Source organism: Carcharhinus amblyrhynchos, chromosome 19, assembly GCF_965287045.1.
Source record: "Carcharhinus amblyrhynchos chromosome 19, sCarAmb.v2.hapA, whole genome shotgun sequence".
Lineage (NCBI taxonomy): Eukaryota > Metazoa > Chordata > Chondrichthyes > Carcharhiniformes > Carcharhinidae > Carcharhinus > Carcharhinus amblyrhynchos.
The window spans coordinates 26,145,964-26,165,405 of NC_137342.1; the positions used below are offsets into that span (position 1 = coordinate 26,145,964).

Consider the following 19,442-nt stretch of genomic DNA (forward strand, 5'->3'; position numbering starts at 1 on the left):
GAACGTTAGTTCTGAACTGTTTATTTTTCAAGTTAGTATAATGAGAAACAGGATGAAAACCAGAAAGGAAAGTTCCAATCTTATTATAACCATTGAAGTAAAAAGCATTTATTGCACTTTAAAACACACAAGTGAGGCAACAACACAGACAAAAGTTACACTTAACTACCTTAATGGATATACACGCATTATAATTAATTTAACCCCATTTCAAATCTACCTACCAAGACTCTGAGAATATACCTTCCCCATAGATTTTGATACTATGAGCCAAATCCATTATAATTACTACATGTGACTTGTACCTCTCCTTAGAAAATTTCCTTCTCATTTACAGTAGCCCACCTAGAACTTAAAAGAGCTAACTTCAAACAACAGCCTGTTTTGGGAGAGCCCAGCTTCCAGCTGGGTGTGGCTGTGATCTTGGTCACCAGTCAGCAATCCCCTCCAGTTAAGGACCACTGATATACTGTTTATTCCTTTTGATGTTGTTGGCCGGAATACTCCGGCCATCCACGCCAGCCTGCCGGCAGCACACCCCTTTCCGCGGGTTTTCGACCAGCGTGGGGTGACATCAATGAGAATTCCCATTGACAGTAGCAGGACCAGAAAATCTCGGCACTGGCAAACAACGCACCACATTCCCACCAACAAGAAACGTGCAGCTGGGAAGCCAGAGAATCTTGTCCTTCTTATGTAAACAACTTGACTTAGAGGTCGCTCTTTTAACATGTAAGTGCCACATCCATTCTCTTTCTCCTTTTTAAGACCTGAAATTCAATGCCCTATTGTTCTCCGCCTCATTTAGATAAATATCTCTTCATCGGATTACCAAGCCAATCTGCATATCATAAACTCTCAGTACAGCTGAATCCTTATCAATTTCCTTTTCCCCAATTCTTTCTCCAAGTCTTTTTTTGATCCCAGCTTCTTAACAATACCAAGAGGTGAGTGCAAGCCATGAACTGATAGTTCTTCTTTCCACCCTTTCTTGTCAGGAGCCTTCAACTACTGCCTTCCAAAACCCCTTTCCCTCTCCAGACAATACAATTAAGATCAGGAGCTGCATTCAGCATGCACAATTTCCTTCTGCCATAGGTAAAGAATGAATCAGACTAAATATTTCTTCATGCAATTTTCCTCCAAAAATTTATCAAAGATGCCTTAATTGATTAAAATGGTCACAAAAAAGTTTTCATTTTGATTTGATTCAGCATTGGCAATTTTTCAATCAAAGAATGGTACATTACATTATAAAGTGGAGTAACAAGAAATATTGCATAACTCATAATCATCTAGGAATAAAAATTACAGATAATTACTGGCTAGAATTCTCTAGCTGTTCATGCCCTGCAGCCACTGCCAGAGGAGATGGAGAATTTGGCACTCAGCCAAATCTCTGTTCACTGCAGCAGGATGGGAGAATCCTGTTGGCGTGAATGGCTGGAGAATTCTGCCCACTGTCTTGCCTCTAATATTTGAGAAAGTAAACCTTTTTTCTGCAATGCAAAATAATGTAATTTTGATCCTAGTTTCTCAACTTTTTTTTATTCATTCGTGGGGCATGGCCATCGCTGGCTGGCAGCATTTATTGGCCATCCCTAGTTTCCCTTGAGAAGGTGGTGGGTGAGCTGCCTGCTTGAATCGCTGCAGTCCATGTGTTGTGGGTTGACCCACAATGTTGTGTCCAGGACAAAAGTCCCAGCGACTACGAAGAAGTGATATATTTCCAAGTCAGTGAGTGGCGTGGAGAGGAACCTGCAGGTAGTGATGTTCCCATATATCTGCTGCCTTGTTCTTCTAGATGGAATTGGTCATGGGTTTGGAAGGTGCTGTCTAAGGATCTTTGGAGAATTGCTAAAGTTGTGTAGGTAGTACACATTGCTGCTATTGAGCATCGGGGATGGTGGAGGGAGTGGATGTTTGCAGATGTGGTGCCAATCATTCAACATGTTAATGAACGTACCATGGTGCTCAGCGCGCCCATGATTTCTTGGCCTATGTCAGCCAGAAGCCAAGAATCCCCATTGCTAACACGATTTGGTAAATCATTTTACTCAGTGGAAAAAAAGAGCATTGCAATGTTCACAGTTTAGGTCATGACAGAGTGCAATACTGTCACTAATTTTCCCCTGCTCGTGACCAGCTATAGCGCTGATTTGTTCCTTGCTGAATCTACCATTATTTTGGTTCTAATAGAAAAGCCCAATTCCTATGGCTGCTCTTGTGGGGAATGAATTCACATTTCCAAGCATTTTCAGCCTCTCGCCCATTGCCCCCATGGCAAATTATATTCTCACTTAACAGAAGAAAGTCATATTCCGCTATGGCATTACAAACTAGAGTGGTAGATCAGCAACTGACTTTTCATACAAAGGGCTGTAGCAATAAAAATCTCATGATTCATAAGGTTGTACACCAGGAATGAACTCTCCTTGAAATTAATCAATCATCTGTGTTTAACAAAATAACCACATCAATGTTTGTGCAATTCTGTAATAGAAGAAGGTCTTCAGGACATAAAACAGAGCAATAAAAGAAATCTTGAGAACTCTTGTAATCAGTGAAGGATTTGGCAACCTGTAAATGAAAAGAACAATTATTAGACAACATTGAGGATGAAACAGTTGTGAAACTGGAATCTGTACTTTTAATTGAGACAAACTGACTAAGGGTTTCTGCTCTAGGTTCAAATGAGGATCAAAGGGAATTTGTTCTCATGACTGTAGTAGTTTTTGCAAAGTTAATTTGTTGTTCAAGTCATTCCAGCTCAATCATATATCCCAAAATTTAAAATCTTCCATGGACCAATGCAATCAGGCATTTCTTTGGGACGTAATTGAAAAAAATCCTAAATTAGAAAGCATTCATTGATGTATGAAAGAATGGTAACCTGATGACATTTTTGGCCAGCTTTTGCAGTTGCAACAATGGTGAAAATATCCATGTTCACTGTCGTTGCAACTTTCAAACTGCAATATCTTCCAACATGCAGTCATATACAATAAAACCAGAAATCACTCTCAGTGATCTCTGCTCCTCCACAGGGTACACTATGGATTACGATCTTTAGAAACTATTGAACTGACAATGATTATCATCGAATCTGTACAGTGCAGAAAGAGGCCATCTGCCCTTCGAGTCTGCACCAACAAAAATCCCACCCAGGCCCTATCCCCATACCCCACATTTTTACCCAGCTAATCCTCCTGACACTAAGAGGCAATTTAGCATGGCCAATCAACCTAACCTGCACAGCTTTGGACTGTGGGAAAAAGCTGGAGCACTTGGAGGAAACCCATGCAGACACAGGGAGAATGTGCACACTCTGCATATAGACCGTGACCCAAGCCAGGAATCAAACCCAGGTCCCTGGTGCTGTGAAACAGCAGTGCTGACCACTGTGCCACTGTGACACCTATGGTTACACATGAAAAACATGATTCCCTTGGCTGTTCCTGTGAGAAAGAAAAGAAACTCACTTTTCTATTTTTGTTCAGTTCCCAACCATTGCCCCAGTGGTAAATTAAATGTTAACCAAACAAGGAAGTCATATTCCACTTTAACATTTTAAACTAGATTGATAAATCAGTAACTAGCTTTCATATTGAAAGTTATACCATCAAAAATACTGCAGCTATCACATGATTCACAAAATTCTACATTTGCATTAAACTATGTTAAAGATAAGCCAATCATTTAAGCGATGAACCAAACTGGTTTTTGCACAATTTTACATTGTAATATCATTGTTTAAAAACCCTGAGAATTACAGCTTCTTAAGAAGATGTAACCATGTTTTAACCACATACCACATTATATCTACTACTGAACAACCTCTCTGATCCTGAAAGATTAATTTTATTTTTGTTTAATTTCAAATTTTTCCTTTATGACAAATACTATATAAAAAGACTTTAAAAACATGCCTATCATTGCCCTTGCAACTAAAAATAAAGCTCATTTTGATGAGTTTCTTTGAAGAGTGCAATGGAAACCCATATTAGAATCATAGAATACCTACAGTGCAGTAGGAGGCCATTTGGCCCATCAGGTCTGCACCGACCACAATCCCACCCAGGCCCTATCTCATAACGCCACATATGTACCCTGCTAACCCCCTGACACTAAGGGGAAATTTAGCATGGGCAACGCACTTAACCTGAACATCTTTGGACTGTGGGAGGAAACTGAAGCACCCGGACGAAACCTGGGAGAATGTGCAAACTCCATATAGACAGTGACCTGAGGCCAGAAATGAACCCAGGTCCTTGGTGCCGTGAGGCATCAGTGTTAATCACTGTGCCACCATGCTGCCCCATAATGGTGATGTATTCAATTTGAGTGGCAAGGCCAGTTTTTTGGGCTGGGCAAGTTTTGTGGATGGAGTGACTTCCAGCATGTCCTTTTTCAAACCTGTGCAAAAGATCATGGGTCTCATTGAAGTTTCTTTTGACTCCTGTTTCTCAACAGCTGTTCAGGTGACAGAAACAGGAACTATTGTGGACAGCTCCCAGCAATTGGAAAGTTCAGGAATGAGTTAGAGCGTGATGGCAACTTGGAATGCAGCAGTAAGGAGGGGAAGAGGAAGAGTTTGAGGGAATGTGGAGATGTCACAGGGAGGGAGAAGAAATCACAGGGAGAAACTGGATCACAGGGGCAATTGAGGGATAAGCATCAGATAGACGGGAGAGATTGTATGAAGCAATCACGGTGGGACAGGTTGGATTGCAGTGAAAGAAGATCAGAAGGGTGAGGTTGTTGGGAATAAAATGCACAACAAATTTACTTGGGGAGCCATAGGAAGCACCCCAACTCTTCCTTGCCCACGAGCAATGGTGTAAAAGCACTTACTTATGGGCATAATTATTCCTGTCCCTCTTTAGCTGACAGGTTTTCTGGGAAACCTGGCTTTCAGCTGTTAAATCAAAATGGCTCCAAAATCTTAGGAACAGACTCGCATTCACATATTAACTATTGGTCACTTCTCCAGCACAGCTTACTTAGCCATCCCAAAGTCCATAGGGTTTACCTGTGATGTAAACATATTCATGACATGCTTACTCATCTAACAACTCCCCACGTCTTTCCCCATGCCTCCTTGACATGATCCATTCCTGGTGGAGTGAGGTGAGGGCAGTGCAGTTAAAATTTCCCCAAGTATCATGGCAGCATGGTTTACTACTAGGATATCCATTTTTCTTTACTTTTAAATGACTAAGCAAAATGAATACCAACCTTCCTGTCAAGAATTCCTGAATAACATCCATTAACATTGTAGGTAGGATATCAAATGGCTAAGTCACTCTGTGACTCAGCCTCATTGACGTGCCACTGGGGAACTGCAGGCATCAAACTAGAGAAAGTGGCTGGTTTCTAAGGTGAGCCAGTTGGCAGGATCAGGCCTGGGGAAGTGGGGAAGGAAGAAATTCCAGGGCTGGTGGCCTCCAATAGTCAGTATTGGACTTTCTGTTCCTTTTGGACTGACCAAAAATAATCCTGAAAGCTTCTCGAGCTGTTATTTTGAACATTCTTCAGTGGGCCCTTAAAGATAACTCCTCAGTGGAAACAACATGCAGGGAGCACAGGTCACATATCTGTACCTGAAAACTGGATCTGAGCCTCTCACAGCTGACACAGTCCTCTCTTTTGCTTATTAAACAATTACTCACCTGTTTGAGGTGAACAGATTGCTAGGCTTTTAGCAAAACCTGGCTAAAACAGACATCAGGCATGCCTCAGACACTAATGAAGCAGCTGAAGAGCTTCTCCGTTTCCCCAGTGCCCCCACCCTCCCACTCCCCCTCTTCCAAACCCACGTATTTTCAGTTGCTAGCCACCGGTTTACTTAACTGAGAAGTAGATTGAAGCCTACATTGAAAATTGGCCTCTACAGGTTTCATAGCACAACATCCTAATTGTTGGAAGCTATCTCATTTGTCCCTCAGCGACCAATGTTATGGGTGAACTGTATTACACATAATGAAGCTGACTTACCATTAAATACCATTGTCATACATAAAACCAGGGGAGATCAGACTGCAAAGTTTTGATGCATTTCTTATCAAGTTGCACAAGCCTGACAGTCTAATAACCCATGGTGCATGGCATGTGAAGAAGAGGGTAATTGACAAATAGAATAAAAATAAATGAGAAGACTTAAACTACAGAACTTCAGTGAACAGAAATGCAAAATATATTACTTCATCAATTCTTGGGTATCTATTTGCTTGTTCCAGTTCTTTGTTATTCCAGCCACATGACCAATTCCAACCACTCCGACCACAACTGATGGGATAACTTTCTGAGGATGAGCTGTTAACAGAAATGATGTCAGATCTTAAATAATTTTCCCATTGGAAAACTGTATTTTAAAAATACAGGGTGGCACATTGGTACAGTGGTTAGCAGTGCTGCCTCACAGCGCCAGGGACCCAGGTTTGATTCCTGCCTTGGGTGACTGTCTGTGTGCAGTTTGCACGTTCACCCCATGTCTGCGTGGGTTTCCTCCAGGTGCTCTGGTTTCCTCCCGTAGTGTAAAGATGTGCAGGTTAGGTGAATCGGTCACGCTAAATTGTCCCTTAGTGTCCAAAGATGCTTAAGTTAGGGGGATTAGCCATGGTAACTGCACAGGGTTACAGGAATAGGGCAGGAGAGAGGGCCTGGGTAAGACAATGTCAGAGAGTCAGTGCAGACCCGATGGTCTGAATGGCCTCCTCTGACACTGTAGGGATTCAATGAAATATATACATAGGATTCGGCCAAGTTACTTTAAAGAATGGGCGAGTATTGTTCACAGAGTTTAATACTAAAAGGAACAATTTTGATACGGCCATGACAATGGTTTAACAGTTTTTGCATACTTCTCACCAGAGTCCTCCTCTTTCTAGGCACTTAGCTTGAAGATTGCAGCTAGCTGTGTTACTTCAATAACTTAGTGGCCAGTTGTTAAACTAAATTTAAATTTCCTGCTGTGAAAATTGAAAATACCTAGTGCTAAATTTAGTTTAGCAATTGGCCACTAAATTATTCAAGTAACACAGCTAAATATTCAATATTTAGCTAAATACCTAGAAAGAGAAGGACTATGGTGGGAAGCCTGCAAAAGGCAGCAAAGAATCTCATTGGGAGACAGGGTGTGAGGGGCTAACATCTGTATTCTTACATTACGTGATTACATTAACTATCCAGAAAAAAATAACAATAACTCTTTATCTATAACATACTGGCTCCCCAGCTTTACATTTGGGGGATACGCTAAAGATATAGTGGGGAACCCCTCTCAGAAGCTCCCAGGTAAGGGCTTCCAGGTAATTGTGCAGAAATGCTAATGGGGTGGCACGGTAGCACAGTGGTTAGCACTGCTGCTTCACAGCTCCAGGGACCTGGGCTTGATTCCCAGCTTGGGCCACTGTCTGTGTGGAGTTTACACATTCTCCTCATATCTGCATGGGCTTCCTCCCACAGTCCAAAGATGTATGGGTTAGGTTGTTTGGCCATGCTAAAATTGCCTCTTAGTGTTCTGAGATATGTAGGTTAGAGGGATTAGTGGGTAAATGTATAGGAATGTGGGGGTAGGGCTTGAGTGGGATTGTGGTCGATGGGCAGATGGCCTCTTTCTGCAGTGTAGGGTTTCTATGATTCTCCTAAACAACTGCACTGCCATATGAAACATGTGACTAAGCAATTTATATCTCGAACTTTGGATGGTTCTGACAGTTTTATGCCAATAATTAAGAAATAAAAGCACTTTTCACTTCAGTGTAACTATTTTAAATACCCAGACTGAGTCCTGCACGGATCATCCTCTTCACATCCTCCCTCCACCCAACTAAGCAGCCTACTCCCATGGTATTCACCCCACCAACACCTCCTCAACCTGAGCCCTGACCTGACTGGACCTGACCACCGGCCCCCCCCACCCACTCCCCTGTCCCCACAATACCTTACACCCTCCACCAATGTCAGACTCCTCAATGCCCCAAACCATCCCCTCCCCATACCACTAACTTACCTTAGACACTTGCATTCTTTAAGTTTAAAGTTTATTTATTAGCGTCACGAGTAGGCTTACACTAACACAGCAATGAAATTACTGTGAAAATCATCACACACCGGCACATGTTCAGGTACATTGAGGGAGAATTTAGCATGGCCCATGCACCAGTCTTTTAGACTGTGAGAGGAAACCAGAGCACCCAGAGGAAAGCCACGCAGACACGGATAGAGTGTGCAGACTCTGCACAGACAGTGACCCAACCTGGGAATCAAATTCAGGTCCCAGGCACTGTGAGGCAGCAGTGCTAACTAATGTGCCACCATGCCACCCTTCCCTAGCCTATTATTTTCAGTAGGACCTTTAAACTCACCTGCTTTATGGCAGCTAGTGCTGTAAAAAAGCTGGTGTGTCCTCTCTTACTCCAATACTTTTACACTTCGACCTGAGTCAGGGGGATTGGGCGAGACAGGCCCTTAAGAATTTTAGTGCAATTAAGTCGGTGTGGAATGGCAATCTGCCACTGATCCCCATTCCGAGGAAGTTATGGAAATTATAACCAAATGTTTTTGGTCATAGAAATTAATTTGTGGATCTTTTAAATTATGAGTAACTTGTCATGGCTTCCCATTTCAATGTAATAGTGGATGAATGAGTAAGTATATTTTTCTTTCATTTTCATCGTGTGAGGAATCTGCTGTTACTTACCATTTTTTACCCTCTCTCATCTAATCAAGAGCAGATAATGCTAAAATTGGGTTCATGGTTCTTTATCAAACAGAGAGACAACACGATAAGATATGTATACCCAAATAGAAGAGCAGCCATTCCAAAAAATGAATATGATGGACAGACATAATTTAGGAGTTCTTTGCAATGCAACATTAAGGACAGATAAACCATAATTTGATGAATCCATAAGGCTTTTACTTTCACATCTGCCCTTTGAAGCAACATTGCTAAGATGTTGCTTCATGATGAGTTCCTTGTGGTTTTACCATGTTTTCCAGATGTTCCACTGGAGCTGCATCCATGGTGAGACCCAGATTACCCAAAAAAAGACCTGTGCCAGGATTTTCCACTCCTGTTTGCATCAGGTGGATTCAGTGCTTGGGCAATGCCAGGACAGTGCCTGCATAGTGCCCAGGCAATGCCAAGGGGAGTTTCAGGATTTATTGGTTTTGTCACTGTGCGCTGGGACTTTAAAATTGTCACCCCGATCTTTGCATTTCTAAGTTGCTGACAGAGTGGGTGGAAATCAGAGGCCGCTTTCCAGCAATACATCATGACATTGTCCCTTCGAGTTTTTCTTTCTAAGTCTGAGATGATATGTTGGAGAAAGTCGCCATTGCTGATGATAGCTTCAATGCCACTTTCCCTGCCTGACATCAGCATTTGCTGATATCCGGGAAAATCCCAGCCATGGTACCATATTGCTGACTGTAAGGAATCCCGTCCAAATGGATGGATTTCTGAATCAATTGCCCTTTGTTTTCCTGTACCTTGTGCACAACCAGATATTCAGTCCTAACCATTATTTTGTGATTTATGTACCTGTTTAATCATTTGAGAGATGCACAATGATTAATATTATATGCATGTCTTGCTTGGATAGGCTTCTGAAGCTAATTAAACCCTGCTGAATGATCAGCACATTTCAATTTTGGTCCCATTTAAATTAGAAGAGGAGAGGCTTTTTGCGAGAAATCCAGTAAATTAGTCTTCGCTCTCACAGAAGTAGAGCCTTATGGTAAACAATCAGAAGAGCTCATATACTCACACTGTAAAATTTTAGGCAGAACGATAGGCTTTGCCGCTTGTTTCAGTGATTGAGTTAGATAGGCATCCCGCTCCGATACAAAATTACGATATAAGTCAGGAAACTCCTGTATTGCCATCATGACTTCCTCCAACCTGTCCTTTTTCTTCAACTGCTTCATGATCATTTTGCTAAAACACAACAATACTTGCAATTAAAACCTCATTAACAGATATTTAAGTGAAAATTGCTGTCAAAAAGAACTCACCAAATGTTATCGAATAGTCACTCAGGAAAGATGTACCACACATACATCTGCCAGCACGCTCACCCCGATTGCAGGGGCGGGCGAGGCTCAGAGAATGGCACTCTCTGTTGGCCTAGGTCAGGATCATACCAATCTTGGGCAAATAGAACATAGAACATAGAACATAGAACATAGAACACTACAGCACAAACAGGCCCTTCGGCCCACAAGTTGCGCCGACCACATCACCTACCAACCTACAGACCTATCTATAACCCTCAATCTCATTAAACCCCATATACTCATCCAGAAGTCTTTTAAAAGACCCCAGCGAGTTCGCCTCCACCACCACTGACGGCAGCCGATTCCATTCACTCACCACCCTCTGAGTGAAAAACTTACCCCTAACATCACTTCTGAACCTCCCTCCCCGCACCTTAAATCTGTGTCCTCTCGTAGCGACCATTTCAAACCGGGGAAATAGCCTCTGAGAGTCCACCCTATCTATCCCTCTCAACATTTTGTAAACTTCTATCAGGTCGCCTCTCAACCTTCGTCTCTCCAGGGAAAAGAGTCCCAGCTCCCTCAACCTAACTTCATAAGGCATGCCTCCCAGTCCAGGCAACATCCTTGTAAATCTCCTCTGCACCCTTTCAATAGCTTCTACATCTTTCCTATAGTGAGGCGACCAGAACTGCGCACAATACTCCAAATGAGGCCTGACAAGGGTCTTATAAAGTTCCAGCATTACCTCCCGACTCCTAAACTCAATCCCTCGATTAATGAAGGCCAGTACACCATACGCCTTCTTGACCACCTCCTCCACCTGCGAGGCCGATTTAAGAGTCCTGTGGACCCGGACCCCAAGATCCTTCTGCTCCTCAACACTACTCAGACTTCTGCCCTTAATAGTGTACTCGTTCATCCCGTTGGTTCTGCCAAAATGGACGACAACACATTTATCCGCGTTGAAGTCCATCTGCCACTTCTCCGCCCAGTCCTGCATCCTATCTATGTCCTGCTGCAACTTTTGCCATCCTTCCAGATCATCCACAACACCACCGACCTTCGTGTCATCAGCGAACTTACTTACCCATCCCTCCACTTCCTCATCCAGGTCATTTATGAAAATGACAAACAACAAGGGTCCCAGAACAGATCCTTGAGGCACTCCGCTGGTGACTGACCTCCATTCAGAAAAAGCCCCATCCACAACCACTCTCTGCCTTCTGCAGGCAAGCCAGTTCTGGATCCACAAGGCCAAAGGCCCTTGGATCCCATGCCCTCTCACCTTCTCAAGAAGTCTTGCATGGGGGACCTTATCAAACGCCTTGCTGAAGTCCATGTACACTACGTCCACGGCACTTCCTTCGTCAATGTGTTCAGTCACATTATCGAAGAACTCAACTAGGCTTGTAAGGCACGACCTGCCCTTGACAAATCCATGCTGACTATTCCTGATCATGTCAAACCTCTCCAAATGTTCGTAAATCTTGTCCCTCAGAAGCCTCTCCATCAGCTTACCAACCACTGAGGTCAGACTCACCGGTCGGTAATTTCCCGGGCTATCTCTGTTCCCTTTCTTAAAAATAGGAACTACATCCGCAATCCTCCAATCCTCTGGAACCTCTCCCGTCTCCATTGACGACGCAAAGATCATCGCCAGGGGTTCTGCAATCTCTTCCCTCGCCTCCCACAGTATCCTGGGGTACATCCCATCTGGTCCCGGCGACTTATCTACCTTGATAGAATTCAAAAGTTCCAACACATCCTCCTCCTTAATATTCACGTACTCAATCCTTTCCATCTGCTGCAAATCCATAACAAAATCTCCCAGATCGGCTTCCACCGTGAATACTGAGGCGAAGTACTCGTTAAGCACCTCCGCCATTTCTTCTGGTTCCACACAAACCTTTCCCCCCTCACCTTTTATCGGTCCTATCCCTTCTCTTCTCATCCTTTTACCTTTCACATATTTATAGAAGGCCTTGGGATTCTCCTTAATCTTACCCGCCAAGGTCTTCTCATGACCCCTTCTGGCTCTCCTAATTTCCCTTTTAAGTTCCCTCCTACAGTCCTTATACTCCTCAAGATCTTTAACATCTCCTAATTCCCTGAACCTCTTGTACACCTTCCTTTTCTTCCTGACTAGGTTCAACACATCCTTTGTGCACCACGGTTCCCTCGACCCACCAAAACCCCCTCGTCTCATCGGAACGTTGTCATTCAGAGCTCCAGACACACATTCCTTGAATATCTGCCACCTTCCTTCGGTACTTTTCCCTAAGAACGCCTCCTTCCAGTTTATTTGTCCAAGTAACTTCCTGACTTCTTCGTATCTCCCCTTACCCCAGACAAACACCTTCCTAGCCTGCCTGATCCTATCTCGTTCCAACGCAATTGTGAAGGAGATAGAATTATGGTCACCATATCCAAGATGCTCTCCTACCGAAAGATCCGTCACCTGCCCTGGTTCATTCGCCAGTACCAGGTCAAGTACAGCCTCTCCCCTCGTAGGCTTGTCCACATACTGCGTCAGGAAACCCTCCTGAACACACCTAACAAACTCCTCCCCATCTATACCCCTTACCCTAGGGATATTCCAGTCGATGTTTGGGAAATTGAAGTCTCCCATCACGACAACTCTGTTATTAAAACATCTCTCCAGAAATGTAAAATCCTGCCCAATGTGTCCCAGTCCAGAAGGCAGGCATCAACTGGTTACTCTTACAAAATTATTGCTTTACTTTTTCCACACGGACTAAGATTTTATCCTGACTAGCCATGACTCAAGTAATTTCCAACCTTCAGACAAACAGTAGAGACTCATTGGGCGCTATCTTACCAAGTCCCCATGCTGGTCGTTCGGCTTGGTGGACCGAGAAGATTACATGCGAGGCCAAGGACGCAATCTTACCAGGCATGGCGAGGCAGTAAAATTGTGTGAGAGACGAAAAATCAAGTTTGCGCCCAGTTTTTTTGCTGCTCACTATCTTGCCCGCCCTGTTGTGCTGACAAAATCCCTTTGAGGACAGAGCCCTGGATCTGGTGGTGGAGGACGAGGACAGGACCATGAGTCACAGCCAAGTCAGAGTGCCATCAGGAAGTGAGCATCAATAAAACCTTCACTCATATGACATATCTCAAGTAAGCAACGTGCTGCCCAGATACATATCCCTCTCTTGCACTGAACCTTGTGTCCTTTGTTGCATCAGACATTGCTGCCTCCTTCTGCTGCTCCCTCTGAGACGCCCCATGACATGAGGGGCATGGATAGGGTGGATAGGGAGCAGATGTTCCCCTTAGTTGAAGGGTCAGTTACAAGGGAACACGAGTTAAAAGTGAGGGTGGGAGGTTTAGGGGAGATTTGAGGAAAAACGTTTTTACTCAGAGGGTGGTGAGGGTCTAGAATGCACTGCCTGGGAAGATGGTGGAGATGGGATGCCACACATTCTTTAAAAAGTACCTGGATGAGTACTTAGCATGCCATAACATTCAAGGCTATAGGCCTTGGGTTATGGGCTATGGGTTTAGGTGGGCAGGTTAGGGCCTTTCATTCGTCGGTGCAGGCTCAATGGGCCACAGGGCCTCTTCTGCACCGCAGCATTCTGTGATTCTGTGACAGCTCAGAGGAACTCTCAGAGGAAGGCCCTGAGGAAACCTCCGAGGCCAGTACACAGTCTTCCACTACACAATCCACCAGCGTAAATATAATCACCTAGGTTGGACAAGTTCATGGTGAGGCTTATAGGTCACTCTCTGATGCACGCTGCACAGCCATTGATGTGGAGTCCAAGGCCTCTGGTATGGCAATGGTGGCATCCATGGTGGAAAGCCTGGATCAGGAAATGGTTGCCATGGGTGGCAGGGCCCAAACCAAGGCCAAGGCACAGCAGGCCATGGCTGAGTCACATTGGGTCTTGGCTGAGAGGCTCGGGTGCATTCTCGACACACAGTGGGTCATGGCTGCAGCCCTCAAGTGCTTTGCCTAGTCACAGCGAGCTATCACTGATTGGCTGCAGTTGCTGTGGGCATCGAGAGCTTGGCCCAGACTCACAGAACCATTGGCGAGGTCTTGCACGCAATTGGGCCTCCAGGGCTCACACAGTCAGTTAATATCGAGGCTTCTGGAGCTCAGTCCAGCTGCTCCACTATCGCATGGAGTGACCCAGGAACCCTGGATGGACGAAGAAGGGTTGGAGCCTGCACTGGGACCTTCCACATGGAAGACTCCAGACGTCACTCGGCCTTCCTACTCCCCCCTCCTGACACTAGTGCATCTCAAGGGCAGTGGATGAACAGGATGCCAGGTGGGAGCTGCCAGGCAACCTGGTGGGTGGCAGGGTGCCAGATGGGCACTGTCCTGCCATGTCCTCGACCACCTGGGGGCTTCAATGGTGTCTGAGCCCCCTGGCATGGCCATAATGCCTACCCTCCATAAGTGGAAGCCAGTAGTGATTTGCCCTGGGCTCACACAGTACCCGAGAGTCAGAAGAATCCGGGAGTTGGGAGAATCCGGTGTCGAGTGGGCTGAACATATCTAAATGCTATTTTAAATATGCTGATTGGCCTCATGCCCCAGGTTTTACACCATTAGAAAGGGGCTGGGATGATTGCAAACTGTTGGCGCTGGGCGCGAAACCTATTTTTTAGGCCTGCACTCTATTTTCTGGGTTTGGTGTGATCTGCACTAGGCACACCAAGGCTGGTAAATCACCCTCGATATATTAATAAAGGACAAAAGGGACCCAACTCCTCTATTAGACATCTCGAAATTCCAGACCTGGGAATACACATCCTTTGTCAACAGCCAACGGGTGGTACATCACATAACTTCCCCCAAGCTGCTAGAACCTGCATGAAACTAAAGCCAGGCAGTCTACCATTTTACCATCTAACAGGTAGCAGCAGAAAGAGCTCTGTCGAGATCTGGCCCTCAACCACACTGTGAACTATTGGAACATTGGAACCTTGGACTTCTGACTCTGACCTCTAGACTCACATGAAACTATGGTTTTATTTTTAGCATGGTCTTGCCCTGTATCCCTACCTTCCCCTTATCTCTCTTTTATTGTATGAGTGTAAAAGTGATGAATGTTGTGAAACCCCTCTCTGTTTTTTTTGTGTGTGTGTAAAACAAACTAACCCTCTTCTTTTCCCTTAACTTGAGTTTATTGTGGAGTTATTAACAGTTGATGGGGTCCTGACAAGGTGAAGAGTTGGGGAAAATAGTTATAAAGAGGGAAATCAGAAACCAAAATGCCTTTCGGTTTATGGGTGGATAATGAGAAGAGTAACCAGGGCTGTTTAAATTAATCCCCCCACCCTCCTACCTAACAAATGAATATGGTCAACTTTTAGACATTCATTGACCTGGTTCTTTCTTTGATTATTTAAGCTTGGGGAACATATAAATGGCACAGTGGTTAGCAGCCTCGCCGTGCCAGGACCTGGATTCAATGCTTGGGTGGAGTTTGCATGTTCTCCCGTTTCTGCGTGGATTTCCTCCAGGTGCTCTGATTTCCTCCCATAGTCAGAAAGACATGCTGGTTAGGTGTGTTGGCCATGCTAAATTCTCCTTCAGTGTATCTGAACAGGTGCCGGAATGTGGTGATTTTCACAATAATTTCATTGCAGTGTTAGTGTAAGCCTACTTGTGACACTAATAAATAAACTTAAGAACATAAGAACATAAGAAATAGGAGCAGGAGTAGGCCATCTGGCCCTTCGAGCCTGCCCCGCCATTCAATAAGATCATGGCTGATTTGTCGTGGCTCAGTTCCACATTCCCGCCCTCTCCCCATAACCCTTACTAAGAACATAAGAACATAAGAAATAGGAGCAGGAGTAGGCCATCCAGCCCTTCGAGCCTGCCCCGCCATTCAATAAGATCATGGCTGATCTGTCGCTGCTCAGTTCCACTTTCCCGCCCTCTCCCCATAACCCTTAATCCCCTCTCCTATCAAAAACCCATCAACCCGCGTCTTAAAAATATTTAGCGAGGCAGCCTCCACCACTTCAACGGGCAGAGAATTTCAGAGATTCACCACCCTTTGAGTGAAGAAGTTCCTCCTCAACTCCGTTCTAAACCGCCCCCCTTTTATCTTGAGGCTGTGCCCCCTAGTCCTATTGTCTTTTTTGAGCGGGAAGAGTCTTTCCACCTCTATCCTATCCATCCCATTCATCATCTTATACGTCTCAATGAGATCTCCTCTCATTCTTCTAAACTCTAACGAGTACAAGCCCAGTTTATTCAGCCTCTCCTCATAGCTCAACCCCCTCAACTCCAGTATCAGCCTAGTAAACCTCCTCTGCCCTCCCTCCAAGGCCAAAATATCTTTGCGCAGGTGCGGCGCCCAAAAATGCACACAGTACTCCAGTTGCGGCCTCACCAATGCCCTATACAGCTGCAGCAAGACCTCCCTACTTTTATATTCAATCCCCTTCACTATGAAGGCCAGCATCCCATTCGCCTTCCTGACCACCTGTTGCACCTGCAAGCTGGGTTTTTGTGACTCATGCACAAGGACCCCGAGGTCCCTCTGCACGGTCGCCTGCTGCAGTTTTTCGCCCCGTAAGTAATAGTCCTTCCTACCATTCTTCCTACCAAAGTGGACCACCTCACACTTGCCAACATTAAATTCCATTTGCCATTTCCTGGCCCATTCGCCCAGCCTATCTAGATCCTTCTGCAGACTCTCCACACCCTCCGCACAATTTGCCGTTCCCCCAATCTTGGTGTCATCAGCAAATTTCGACACTCTACACTCGGTTCCCTCCTCCAGATCATCTATGTAAATGGTAAAAAGCTGAGGCCCCAGCACCGACCCCTGGGGCACTCCACTAGTCACCATCCGCCAATCCGAATAGCACCCGTTGACCCCCACTCTCTGCCTCCTATTTGACAACCAATCCTCTATCCACGCTAACACCCTACCCCCAACTCCATGTCCCTCGACCTTCTGCAATAACCTCTTGTGAGGCACTTTGTCAAACGCCTTCTGAAAATCTAGAAAGACCACATCCACCGGCTCTCCTCTATCCACCGCCCTAGACACATCCTCATAGAACTTAAATACCATCAGCATTAGTTCATGTTTTGTTTATAGTAAATGACACATTTATAGAGCTCTTCCAGCTAACACTGTATTCATCCAGCTCAACACAGTGAATGTGTTCAGAAGGACACAACCAAAAGAAGACTCTCATAACTTTTTTACACTTTATCACTGACATCAGTGAGATCATTGACTCTCAGACACATGACCCCTTCTGGTAAATCAATCTTTTGTCGCGTTTGTGCAAGAACTAATAATTATTGAAATAGTTCAACCAACTAGTTCCATAAAATCTGAATTGGTCAGGTTGGTATATTATTAAAAGGTTATTATATCCAGATTCTAGACACAGTGGGCCAAATGAGCCAATTCTGTGATTGAAATAAAAACAAATCCTTCCAAGTCCTTTCATTCAGAATTAATTCTGAGAATGAGCAGATTGTCCTTTTCGTCATGCACATTGTGCGATGTTGCTGCTGAATTTTTTTTTATTATTCATACGTGGGACATGGGCTTTGCTGGCTGGCCAACATTTCTTGCCCATCCCCAGTTGCCCAAGGGCACTTGAGAGTCAACCACATTGCTGTGGCTCTGGAGTCACATGTAGGCCAGACCAGGTAAGGACATTAGATTTCCTTCCCTAAAGGGCATTAGTGAACCAGATGGGTTTTTCTAACAATCGACAATGGTTTCATGGTCATCAGTAGATTCTTAATTCCAGATTTTTGTTATTGAATTCAAATTCCATCTGCCATGGCAGGATTTGAACCCCGGTCCTCTGAACATTAGCTGAGTTTCTGGATTAATAGTCTAGTGATATTACCACGAGGCCATTGGCTCTCCTGAATCCATAGCTTATTCAGGAGGAAGGTGCCTCCTCCACAGCTGAGTTCAGTATTCAAGCTGAGAGGCAAAGTTCACACATCAGAAGCATTGGAAGATCTCCCATACCCATCAAACTAACTCCAGCCAGGAGAAGAAACCTTCAGCCAGGATGGGAAGGGATCAGGAAAAGGAAAAATTTGCAGTTCTTAAAACATCTGGAAATCAATAAAAAAAGAAAGCAAATTAATTGTTAAACTCCAAATCCTGAAATAATAATTTATCTTTCATCATCAGGGGAGGCGATGGCCTAGTGGTATTATTGCTAGGTCACTAATCCTGAAACTCAGATCATGTTCTGGAATCCCGCCACGGCAGGTGGTGAAATTTGAATTCAGTAAAAAAATTATTGAATTCAAATTCCACCATCTGCAGTGGCAGGATTCGAACCCAGGTCCTCAGAACATTAGTTGAGTTTAAGAGTCTACTGAAAACCATGAAACCATTGTCGATTGTCAAAAAAACCCATTTGGTTCACTAGTGTCCTTTAGGGAAGGAACTCTGCCGTCCTTACTTGGTCTGGCCTACACGTGACACCAGAGCCACAGCAATGGGGTTGACTCTCAAGTGTCCTCTGAAATGGCCGAGCAAGCCCGCAAACCACTCAGTTCCAGGGCGACCACGGATGAGCAATAAATGCTGACCAGCCAGTGGCGCCCATGTCCCACAAATGAATTCAGAAAAAAATTACTGGGTCAAAAGCTTGGAATTTCCTGTCCAGTACCATCATAGCAATAGACATATCCTAGCAATTTAAGAAAGGGCCCTGTGTTATTTTTTGCTGGCTATTAGGAATGGGCAATAAATATAGTATCCCCCGTGTTACTCAACTGGACAGCAAGTCCAGAAAATAAAGTTCATTTGATTTTCTTTCAAATTAAGCAGAGCATTAACTCCTGTGGGCTCTTGGCCGTATAAATCTTTGGGCAACAATGTACTTCCTCTTGTGCTTTTTCAATGTGAGAGTGAAGTAAAATCACTGCCCAACAACAAGATGCTAAATAACATCATTAAAGATGCAGCCAATATCTCACAAAACAGAGCTTTTTTCATACCCATATGGTCGAGGCTTGAATTTGATGTAAACAAGACCCACAAATGCCATCAACAGGTTCCAGAAGGAAAGTGTGGAAGCACACCTTTTCAAAGTAATGAAGATTGGCTGGTCCCCAAGGTAAATATTACAAAATGGTGTTTTCTGAGCCTAGAAGAGAATGTTTCAAGTACATAACAGCAGTAGAGTGGTGTTTATTAGTTATAGCTATATGTAGGCCAGAATTCTCCCATCCCGCCCACCACTGGAATTCTAGCAGTTGGGGGGCAGGGGTGGACCATGTAAAGATCCATTGAATTCGAGCAGGAATCTCTGGTTTTCAGGCAAGCATGGCCAGAGAATGCTGCCCATAATATTTATATAGATAAAACTAGATATAAATATGTTACAATCAATTTCAAGAACAGCTTCTTGACTGTTTGGATGGACCAATCTTACATTAAGTT

At 44.4% G+C, this 19,442-nt stretch overlaps 1 protein-coding gene across 1 annotated transcript in view; it reads right to left on the reverse strand.

The window, feature by feature from the left end:
- Positions 1–1,736: 1,736 nt before the first annotated feature.
- The window catches only part of LOC145355636 (traB domain-containing protein-like), a 34,649-nt gene continuing 16,943 nt past the window's right edge, over positions 1,737–19,442 (reverse strand). The window contains exons 6-9 of the mRNA XM_080207878.1: positions 18,998–19,146; positions 9,777–9,946; positions 6,204–6,315; positions 1,737–2,580 (exon numbers count right to left, since the gene is read on the reverse strand). Of these exons, the coding sequence (XP_080064004.1) occupies positions 2,460–2,580; positions 6,204–6,315; positions 9,777–9,946; positions 18,998–19,146 (552 nt within the window). The 3' untranslated portion in view covers positions 1,737–2,459. The remainder of the gene's footprint in view (positions 2,581–6,203; positions 6,316–9,776; positions 9,947–18,997; positions 19,147–19,442) is intronic.